Below are 11,497 nucleotides of genomic sequence, written 5' to 3'. Positions count from 1 at the left end.
TGGAAAAAGATGTACATTGGACGGTTTTCTCAAAAACATCCGATCACAGAATCGACATACCTTCAACCAACCTTTTCAATTTATTATCTGTCTTCATAACCATCTCGGTTTCGCATCTCGTTATTCATATTAAATATGGATCCTGTTTTCGGGGTTATACTTAACCTTTTTTGCCTTTTTATTTACAACACTTTGTTTCTTTGATTTTCAGTTGGTTTTGGTTTTATTCAAGATTTTTTCTTTTTTTTGTAGGTTTTTATTCTAGGTTATAGTTTAGGTTTTGTAGCTAACTTTTAATTTATTTCGATTTTAGGCAATTTTAGGTAGGTTTAGTTTAGCACAATTTTCTAGGTTTAAGTATTTTAATTTAGCACAATTTTTTAAGCTTAAGTAGTTTAATTCATTTAGGTTTATTTACAAAAAGGGCTTTGATTTTTAGGCTATATATATATATATAAAATTCTTAGCACAATTCGCGTAGTTTTAAGTAGTTCAATTTTCGTAAGGTTTTAAGTAGGCAAATTGAGGTTAGCTTTAAGTAGGTAATTTTAGGTAGTTCAATTTATACAAAACAATCTCACTTCATAGGTTTTAGGTTATATGTTGTAGGTAAGTATTTATAACATATATAATTTTTCACTTTAGGAGGTAAGTATTTCTTTTTAACTCTAGATTTTAACTTAGGTAAGTATTTAGTTTGTAGACTTTAGGATTTTAACACCTAGTTTGTAAGTTTTAGACCTTTAACTTTTAGTTTTAAGTTTTAAAATTTTAACTTATTTATTCTTGTAATTTGTGATATGTTCTATGTTGTACAATGCGTTTTATTTTACTTTCGTGTACTTGTTATGTGTTAACTTATTTAACTTTTAATCTGTTGTGTAGTTGTTGTTTTGTTCTTTGGTGTTTTTGTCACTTTTGGGGGCAGAAACTGTTCCGACGATTTTAAGGTTGTAACAACGAATGATCAAACGAATAAAACCTATCCAGCAGCAAACCAGTTTGCCGGCTGGAATTATTTACATATTTTCTGGAACATATAAACAAAACCGTTGCTTTTGGGTGCGTATGTGTGGGTGAAAAAAGAGGAATGCAAAAGATCACACCCCATCGCCAGCACCAAAAAATTCAACGGCGTTAAAAAACATCTTAGCCCCCGTTCACATGTTGGCACTAAATCCATTAGATGTTTACATTGTTGTGAACATTTTCTGCCCCCGCAGTGGTTGTGTTGACCATTCTAGTAGGGGCTGTTGAGCGGCAAATTTCGAATGGGGCCTGCCAAGACATAGCCCAGCTCCGTCTGATAACCATACACACCTCCAACGCCAGAGAAAGTCCGCCCCTCCTGGTAGATTGCCGAATAGGTGTCAGCCCCCAGCTCAATCTCGATAGGAGTGTTGCTTCGCGGGTCCACGTCTGCTAGGCTTCCACCGGTAAAGTCACGGGTTGGGTCTTCGATGATGGGATCGCAATAAGGTTTATAGGGTAGCTCGTCCGTTATTAGCGCATGCACCTTTAGCGTCCACGTGGCATTCAAATTGCGAGGCTTAATCTTGAATGTAGTAAATCTTCTCCCCAGGAACGTAAAGGACCGGAGCCCGAGTCTCTGAAACGACGAATATGACAACCTTGACATTGACGACCCTTGAATCATCAGAGCCCGTAGAGTTGCCCAAGTAGTTGGATCTTCTCCTACTATGCGGATCGTAGCCGTTGGGATAAACACCAAATTCCACTTGAGGACTGAGGCGGGCGCTGGGGGCTGAATCGAGTTGTCAAGCTGTGGGGCCCCGTGAATTAGTGTGTGGTGGCGATAATCACAACGCCGACAAGCTGAGAGGGAGGTACAGTCCGGGGCCAAATGACTTCGTGCCAAACAGTTGCGGCAATAGCTACGGCGCTCAATTGTTTCATATCGTTGATAGGGGGTGAGCTGTAGAAATCGGTCACATGAGCTGAGCGGATGATCCTCCTGACACAACCCGCAAGCGTACTGCCATTGACCCGGTCTGTCCCTTCTATCATCCCTTTGGCTTCGTCGTTGATTTGAACGACTGCGCTCATTGCTTCGCCTGACGTTTTGTTCGGCCCTGGGCTGACGATTGGGGTTGGCAACGGGGGCCCCACGCACTGCTCCTTCCTCGAGTCGCCAATCTTGGTTGGGTAAGTATGCGGCCATTTCTGAAAAAAAAGAGATGGGAGTACTACATTCTTTCATTAAGGAAAATAACCCGACTAGTCAGTCGGAAAACAATTTGACAAGTTTTGTAATGGGTCTGCTTATTGAGCCACTGGCCGTCCGAACGTCGACTACTCTAGTGTTTTGGTCGCTACCGGGATAAGTTTTATCAACGCGCCCCATTTTCCATTCATTAGGTGCGAGTCGGTCATCCTTTATAACTACTAAGTCTCCCTCTTTAATGTTCTCCCGAGTATATTTCCATTTTGTTCTTCGATGAAGTTCGTGGAGATATTCTAGTTTCCAGCGATTACAAAAATATTGTGAAATGACTTTGAGTCGTTTCCAACGATTAACGAGACTGATATCAGTGTCAGAAATATCGGGTTCAGCTGGCGTAAGAAGAGCTGTGCCGATTAAGAAATGTCCAGGGGTTAAAGGAGAGAAATCATTTGGGTCGTCGCTTGCAGGACTGAGGGGTCGTGAATTAAGGCAAGCTTCGATTCGAGTTAAAATCGTTGTGAATTCTTCGAAGGTAAAGTTCATTTTGGGAATACTTTTTTTCAAATGGGTCTTGAAAGATTTAACTCCGGCCTCCCACAAGCCGCCCATGTGCGGAGCTCCGGGTGGAATAAATTTCCAGTTAAGATCTTGGTAAAAGTTGTTTTGAAGAACACTAGTCTGAAAGTTTTTTACGAAGGCTATTCTATCCCTTTTTAAAAGATCAACTGCCCCTACAAAGTTTGTACCGTTGTCGGAATAGATACAAGCTGGGCAGCCACGGCGACTAACGAACCTCGAAAAGGCGGCCAAAAACGCGTATGTCGACAAGTCGCTTGTCGGCTCCAAGTGTATGGCCTTTGTCGCAAAGCATATAAATACACAAACGTAGCCCTTGGTAAGAAAGCAGGCCCTGCCAGAATAACTTTTAATATTGAAGGGTCCCGCAAAATCAACACCTGTATTTGTAAAGGGTCTTGAGAGGAAAGTTCGCTCGGGCGGCAGAGATGCCATTAATTGATTTTGGGTCTTTTTCTTATGAATGATGCACACTTTGCAGTTTCGTATGGTTTTCTTTACAAGTGACTTAAGGCCAAATATCCAGAATTCGGACCTGAGCACTCTTAACATCAATAAATTACCGCCGTGTAATGTTATTTTATGTGTAAAATCGACTAGTAGCTGACTAAGGGTCGCTCCATGTGGAAGAATTATGGGATGCCGCTCGCCATACGTTAAGGCTGTCGATTGTACCAATCTACCATTGGCTCTCATAATTCCTTTAGGGTCTAAAAATGGATTCAGAGTTAGAAGTGAGCTAGCTGAAGAAATTTTTGCCTTTTTCTCCAAGGCTTCGTATTCGGCTAAGTAGAAGAATTTTTGCGTCTGTATGATACTGGATCGTTTTCCATCCTGAATCTCGGTGGCAGTCAGATCCAATGTTGAGGCTCTAAGATGTTGTCTATTAATTCCTGTATTTTTCCAGAGTCTTAAGGCATATGCGTATGCCCGATAAACTTTTGCTAACGACGAAAAATTTTTCAAGGGGTCATCTTTTTGCTCGAAAAGCGTTAGAGCTTTGACCGCCTTGGCTTCTAGGTCTGTTTCATTATGAGTTTGATTCGATGGCCACCGATCTTTTGGCATTGTAAGCCAATGAGGTCCATTCCACCAGAGTCTATGAGCTTTAAGTTCTGTGGGCGAGCATCCTCGGCTGGCTATATCAGCGGGATTGTTTTCTGAGTCTATATGTCGCCAGTTCTCTTGGCCGACATTTTCAGAGATTTCCGAAATTCGGTTTCCCACAAATGTGCTCCAGTGACAAGGAGGCTTTTTCAACCAGGCTAAAACAATGGTGGAGTCTGTCCAGAATTGGGTCGTATAATCCGATATCTGAAGATTTTTCATGGTGCTGGCCGCTAATTTGGAAAGTAAAACCGCACCACATAATTCGAGACGTGGTATTGACAACTTTTTGATTGGTGCCACTCGAGTCTTTGCGGCTAACAGAAAAGTCTGAACATTGTGACCTGGGGTTTCTACTCTAATGTACAACGTAGCCCCGTATGCGCTTTCCGACGCGTCGCAGAATCCATGTATTTCCACAGAACTATTCCATGTAAATGTTATCCATCTTGGAACTTTCAGTAGCTCAATATCCTTGCTATTTCTCACGAAGTTTTTCCAATTTATGAGTGTAAGGGGCTTTAAAGTGTCATCCCAATCGATTTTATCCAACCATATCTGTTGCATTACAAGTTTGGCTACAATTATGATCGGTGCTAGCCATCCGCATGGGTCAAACAGCTTGGCTATAGTAGACAGCACTTCTCGTTTTGTGTAAACATTTCTATTTTCCATCTCTGGGGGCATAAACGAGAAAAAGTCGCCTGATATGTTCCATCTAATTCCCAATGTCTTGGTGGACGCATCTTCGGCGATGTCCAACCAATTAAGCGGTAATAAATTCTCTTCAGGGATATCTTTTATAATGGTGTGATGATTTGAAGCCCACTTCATAAGTTTGAAACCCGCAGAATCTAGGGCTGCTACTAGTTCCTTTCGGGCCTGAATTGTTTCTTCAACCGTGTGTCCTCCAGCAAGAACATCATCAACATATAGATTTTGCAAAATAATATTGGCTGCTTTTGGATAGGTATCTTTTACATCCTCTGCCAATTTAATAAGAGTCCTCAAAGCTAGGAAAGGCGCACAATTTACTCCAAATGTCACGGTTAACAATTCATAATCCTCAATTGGGTCTTGTGGTGATTTTCTGAAGAGAATTCGTTGAAATTTGGTTTGTCTCGAGTCCAAAAGTATCTGCCTATACATCTTTGTGATGTCAGCATTGAAGGCATACTTAAAAAATCTCCATTTTAAAATTTGTATCACCAAATCCTGTTGTAGAATGGGTCCAGGAAACAATGTGTCATTGAGACTAGTTTTGTTTGAGGATGGGCATGAGGCGTTAAACACAACTCTTAATTTCGTTGTGAGCCTATCAGGTTTAATCACTGCGTGATGTGGTAAATAATAGTTGGGTGTGTCATTAATTTCCTCAGGATTAATCTTTCTCATATGACCGAGTTCCAAATACTCGATAATTGATTTATCATATTCCTCTTTTATTTCGGGTGTTCTCATTAGTTTTTTCTCCATTCGAAAGAATTGGGCTAAGGCAATATTTCTAGAATTCCCCAATTCCTCGCACTTTTTGAATGGGAGAGTCACAACATATCTTCCTTCCTTGTTACGTACAGTTGTATCAATGTAATTTCTTTCGCAGAATTGGTCTTCTTCTGACCGTAAAACTTTTTTAGGGGTCTCTTCCACCTCCCAAAAACGTGTAAGTATCTTTTCTATCGATGTTGTGTTGAGCAAAGCAATTTGTTTTCGTTGAATTGTATTCCCAGGAATGGGTCCTCCAACAATCCATCCAAATTTAGTTTTTTGGGTTAAAATTGATCCAAATGTTTTCATCGGAGTTCCAAGTGCAAATATCAAGGGTCCTATGTCCATACCTATGAGTAAATCGATAGGCTGACTGATATAAAATTTCGGATCGGCTAATTCCAACGATGTAATATCTTGTAGTTGAGATTTGTCTAAGTTTTGTGGCGGTAAATTCGAAGGTAGGGTCTTTAAAACTGGTGCCCACACATCCAGTTTAAAATCTGGGTCAAATTTGGATCGCATTGTAAATAAACAAGATTTTGTAGATGTCTCCGAGACAAATTGACTTAAGCCAGTGACATGAACCAGGTTGCTTCTTGTTGGTAATTTCAAAAGATTTTTCAGTTTCTCAGAAATGAATGTTGATTGTGATCCAGAATCTATCAGAGCTCTGGCATCATAAATTTGTCCTCTGTTTTCAATTTGTACCATGGCAGTGAACAGTAATGTACCTCCAGATTGTTTCTCATTTATGTGTTTATCTTGGAGGGTCAAAGTTGTAACAGTTTCTGGTGCTAAGTTTGTTGTGGACTGTATTTGTTGTGTATGAGTGGCGGCACTGTTTCTAGGTTGTGTCTCCACTCGAGCTAGGTATGTATTTGTTGACTGGGTTTCCGTTCCCTTATGCAGCAAGGTGTGGTGTCTCATTGAACAATTTCGACACCCAAAGCGACTTTTGCAATCTTTCACTCCATGATTTGATGACAAACAGTTGTAACATAAATGCGAAGTTTTTACTAAGTGAATCCGATCGTTGATACTCTTCTTTAAAAACTCTGAGCAATCTCTGACAAAGTGGTTCGATTTGCATAGTTGACAATGTTGAAGATTTGATGCTTTGTTTTGTTGAGGTTGGTTCGTTTTGGGTCTATCTCCAAATTTATTTGTAGGTTTTGTGACATTTGTTTGAAATGTGTTCAAAAATCTAGGTTTGTTGTAAGTGGTTTGTTTCAGCTGAGCAAATTTTGAAGTTGAAGGCTTGATATTTCCCACTGATTCCATGGTTTTGAATTTGTTTGTTAAAAATGTGTTGAATTGTTCCCATGTTGGTAGTAGTTTACAATTGTTGAGTGAGTTCTCGAATTCTTCCAAAAAATTCCTCGGTAACTTTGAAGAGCAAATGTATATTAGAAGAGGGTCCCATCCTTTGACATCTACTTCCAATAATTCCAAGGTCTGAATGCAACTATTGACGGTTCTTTGTAACTTTTGTAGTGAATGACTTGAGTCGGCCGAAACTCCTGGCAGATTAAAAAGAATTTTTATCTCCTCATTTACTTGCATTCTCTTATTTTCGTATCTATCCGTAAGATTTTTCCAAGCTAATTCGAATCCATCATTCGTTAATGGAACGTGGCTGATAATTTCCTTTGCTTCCCCAGTGGTTTTTTGTTTTAAATGGAATAATTTTTCGACATTGCTTAATTTTGATCCTGTTATGTAAATCGCCGTAAATAAGTCTCGAAATGTTGGCCATTCTTGATATCCTCCTTTAAATATATTTGTGTCGCATGGTGGTAATCGAGATACGGAAGTAAATTCCTTTTCTTTTCCTTCTTGGGTCATTGATGATTCTCTTTTAGTTTGTTCCATCATCCTTTTATCACGAACATTTTGCAATTGTATATTGATGGCACTTAATGCCTTTTTGTAAGAGTCCATTGCCTCCATATAGTTCTTCCTTAACTTATTTTTGTCAATATCTTTTCCTCCTTCCTCTGCTTTATGTTCTCTACATTCAACATACGCTCTCTTGACTAAACTCCAATGTGAATCTAACTCCATTCGGGTTGTCTCCAAAGTGTCCGCTGTGTCTTCTGGGTTGGTAATTGAAAAAATTGAAATATAATCCAACAGGTCGTTGACGCTGTTCGCGTATCTATCGCATAATGTCTTATACATCTTCCTTTTGTGCGTTTAACTTTCCACAAATTTTGTTTATTTTCCAAAATCCGAAAGATGCCCAACGAGAAGGACTCTTTGTTAAGGAATTCAACTTTTATCTTTCTTTTGATGATCAAAAGTAAGAAAATGTTTCCTTTTAAGTAGCTGACAACGAATAATTGGGTCCAATTTTCCAAAAAACGAACAAAGGCTTTGAAAATATTAAAAATATCTTCAAAATTTTCAACCCTGGTAGACCTTTTCACAGGTTTTCGATCCAATACGTGGAGAAAATCTTTAATTTTCGTTAAATGCTTTCTCAAAAACGTATGCGAATGATTTGGTTAAGCGAAAAATCAATTGAGAAAATTTATTTTTGAGAGAAAGATGAAAGCATATATTACGTGAAAAAACTAATGAAGAAAAAACAAACAAAACCTTGAAATAATCATCCAGCGAGTCGCCGCATCAAGAAGAATCAATGAATTTATCCGAAAAAACTAATTAAAAAAGGTGTATAATAATTTTTCTATCCACCAAACGAACGTCGCAAAATTGTTTGCTGGGATGTCAAACTTCCAAAGGTCGAATATCAATGAGTTTTACGAGTGAATAATCCAAAATGTGCATAAAATCTCTTACATATCCTTGGCAAGGAGGATTTTATGGCCTTTTGATGAAAAATCTTTTTTAAAACAAGACTTATTTCCAAAAGAATCTGAATGTCTGAATCAAACGACAACAAGAAAATCCACAAAGAGCAATAAAAATCGCAGTTGATACAATTTTGGGTCAAGTAAATCAGCTATTGTTTCCAAAAAGTTTTTCGAAAATGAAAAATTAAAAAAAATATTTCAAAAAATTTTAAAAATTTTTCAAAAATTTAAAAAATATTGGGTCTAAACAACATAAGTGATCAACAATTTCAAAAAGTTGTATAATTCCCAAAATTATTTCAAATTTAGAAAATATTAATGAAGCAAACGAGCAAAAAATATCACAAAAAAAATTAACCGGAGACGTAATCAAAAATGTGTGCTGGGTTGCACGTATCAAAACGAAGAGAAAATATGTTTTCACCTCCTTTAACCGCCGACAATGTATAAAATCTCTTGATGTCCTATAGGAGGAGGATTTTTATAATCAATTTTCCTTTTAAATTTGATGTGTGTCAAATATTTATCTAAATCGACAAATATTTAAAAAGAACGCTCAAAATGTGTATACGTAGGGTCGTAATCACATAGGAGAAATTCAATAGGGTCTCAAGAATGATAAAAAAGCAATAAGTATTAAAAAAGCATGTGTTACCACAAAGTGGTTATTCAAGAAAAAATTTACCAGCAAAATACTTCTGCAATGAATCACAGAAATATTTTGGGTCACAGAATTTTGCTGAAAGTTTATAGAATTTTATGAAATCAATAAACAATATAGTAGGGGTTAGTATTAATTAGTTCAGTTCCTTCGTCTGTGCACCAGACGTATGTTGTTTGGCAAAAAAAAATATTTTTTCGAGAATATCAACGTAATTGTGTGCTGGGTTGTTAAGCCGTCTGTCCTTCAGACGCTTAGTTTATGGCGCCAAAATCAATGGGTACAAACCTGTGATGCAAAATGGCTCTTCTTATTTGTGTGTCTGTGCACCAGACTTTTAAAAATTTTATCCAAAAAATTCCAAAAATGTATATGGTTTAATAAGATTGTGTTGTTGCTTTGTCTGTCCACCAGACGTGCAATTATTTTTCCAAAAACTTTGATCTAGGTTCAGGTTTCTTTTGTAATTTGTGTGTCTATCCACAAAACGGAATATAAAAATGCCAAACAACTTTCTTTTCTCGTTTTCTTATTTTTGTTTTTCAAATTGCGCAATAAATTTAAATAATTTTAGGTTAGTGATTGTTAGGTTAAATATGCGGTATAAAAAATCATGCATATATGTGTTACGAGTTGTATATACGACGATATTTTCAAAAAAAATTTGCTTTATGTACATTCCATAATTAATATGGCGCTTATGTACGTTGGGTAGCCTAAATTCTCATTATATTTTCAGTATATTATGTATGATTGTGTATTAGTGGCAAGATGGCGCTTATATATTTGCTTGAACACCACTTTCAGCACTTTCCAATATGTATTTTCCACAGATATATATAGTTTTCCAACAAATGTATATACAACCCGTTATGTGTCTGTCCAAAATAGCGGAATAAAACCTGTTTTGTTCGAGTCAGGGTCCACTATTGTTGTTTTCTTAAAATTTTGAGTCTTGTGGCAATAGGCAGTATACCAAAAGGGGTCAAAATTGTTTTTTCTTCATACGAAGTATATGGGTCAAAGCAAATATTGAGAATTTGCCAGCTCCCAATATGCTCCTTTTGGGTTATAATGAAAAATGAACAGGTACTCACTTTCTTCGCTGGGTTGTATATGTGTGTGGGTCTGTGTTCCTCCTTATGTACGTCTTACTTGCCCTTTTGTTCCTTGTTGTTGTTGCTGGTTGTTTATTGTTGAATCTGTGTTTGTTTTTTCGCGACCCGTACCGTTTTGCTTTTTGTTGTTGTTGCACTTGTTGATTAGTGTTGTTGTTTGTTTAAACTTATATTTGTTCTTATAGTCTTTGCCGATCTTGTAACTTTTGCACTCACGGAGTTTATGTAATTTTTTTGTTTTTAGATTTGTAAAAAAACTCTTTTGTTGTATTTTGTGTCTTCCCACTGTCACTGTAACTGTCACTTCACTTCTATTTGTCTTTTAAAACCACTCTTATATGTTTGTCACTTGTATTTTGTTTTTTAATTATTTAAAAAAACTCACTATTTTTTGAATCCGGTTTCGGAGGACCAATGTTTTCGGGGTTATACTTAACCTTTTTTGCCTTTTTATTTACAACACTTTGTTTCTTTGATTTTCAGTTGGTTTTGGTTTTATTCAAGATTTTTTCTTTTTTTTGTAGGTTTTTATTCTAGGTTATAGTTTAGGTTTTGTAGCTAACTTTTAATTTATTTCGATTTTAGGCAATTTTAGGTAGGTTTAGTTTAGCACAATTTTCTAGGTTTAAGTATTTTAATTTAGCACAATTTTTTAAGCTTAAGTAGTTTAATTCATTTAGGTTTATTTACAAAAAGGGCTTTGATTTTTAGGCTATATATATATATATAAAATTCTTAGCACAATTCGCGTAGTTTTAAGTAGTTCAATTTTCGTAAGGTTTTAAGTAGGCAAATTGAGGTTAGCTTTAAGTAGGTAATTTTAGGTAGTTCAATTTATACAAAACAATCTCACTTCATAGGTTTTAGGTTATATGTTGTAGGTAAGTATTTATAACATATATAATTTTTCACTTTAGGAGGTAAGTATTTCTTTTTAACTCTAGATTTTAACTTAGGTAAGTATTTAGTTTGTAGACTTTAGGATTTTAACACCTAGTTTGTAAGTTTTAGACCTTTAACTTTTAGTTTTAAGTTTTAAAATTTTAACTTATTTATTCTTGTAATTTGTGATATGTTCTATGTTGTACAATGCGTTTTATTTTACTTTCGTGTACTTGTTATGTGTTAACTTATTTAACTTTTAATCTGTTGTGTAGTTGTTGTTTTGTTCTTTGGTGTTTTTGTCACTTTTGGGGGCAGAAACTGTTCCGACGATTTTAAGGTTGTAACAACGAATGATCAAACGAATAAAACCTATCCAGCAGCAAACCAGTTTGCCGGCTGGAATTATTTACATATTTTCTGGAACATATAAACAAAACCGTTGCTTTTGGGTGCGTATGTGTGGGTGAAAAAAGAGGAATGCAAAAGATCACACCCCATCGCCAGCACCAAAAAATTCAACGGCGTTAAAAAACATCTTAGCCCCCGTTCACATGTTGGCACTAAATCCATTAGATGTTTACATTGTTGTGAACAGATCCCTTGATTACGCACGAACTCTATGCAATGATGTGCGTAATTCAAGTTGTTGAGTTGA

At 36.7% G+C, this 11,497-nt stretch overlaps 2 protein-coding genes across 2 annotated transcripts; both read right to left on the bottom strand.

Moving 5' to 3' along the window:
- Positions 1-233: 233 nt before the first annotated feature.
- Positions 234-11,240, bottom strand: LOC141395244 (uncharacterized). Its single transcript, XM_073970869.1, has 2 exons — positions 9,937-11,240; positions 234-2,184 (listed from the first exon to the last, which is right to left on the bottom strand). Exon 2 carries the CDS (start codon positions 2,180-2,182, stop codon positions 1,241-1,243), a length of 942 nt encoding a protein of 313 aa, XP_073826970.1. The 5' UTR covers positions 2,183-2,184; positions 9,937-11,240; the 3' UTR covers positions 234-1,240.
- On the bottom strand, positions 3,454-6,286 carry LOC141392513 (uncharacterized). The gene is made up of 2 exons (XM_073965451.1): positions 3,521-6,286; positions 3,454-3,471 (listed from the first exon to the last, which is right to left on the bottom strand). Exons 1-2 carry the CDS (start codon positions 6,284-6,286, stop codon positions 3,454-3,456), a joined length of 2,784 nt encoding a protein of 927 aa, XP_073821552.1.
- Positions 11,241-11,497: the final 257 nt, after the last annotated feature.

This window comes from Musca autumnalis, unplaced genomic scaffold, assembly GCF_047663935.1.
Source record: "Musca autumnalis isolate F117 unplaced genomic scaffold, ASM4766393v1 scaffold_2, whole genome shotgun sequence".
NCBI classification, from domain to species: domain Eukaryota; kingdom Metazoa; phylum Arthropoda; class Insecta; order Diptera; family Muscidae; genus Musca; species Musca autumnalis.
This window is presented reverse-complemented; position numbering and strand designations above follow the sequence as displayed.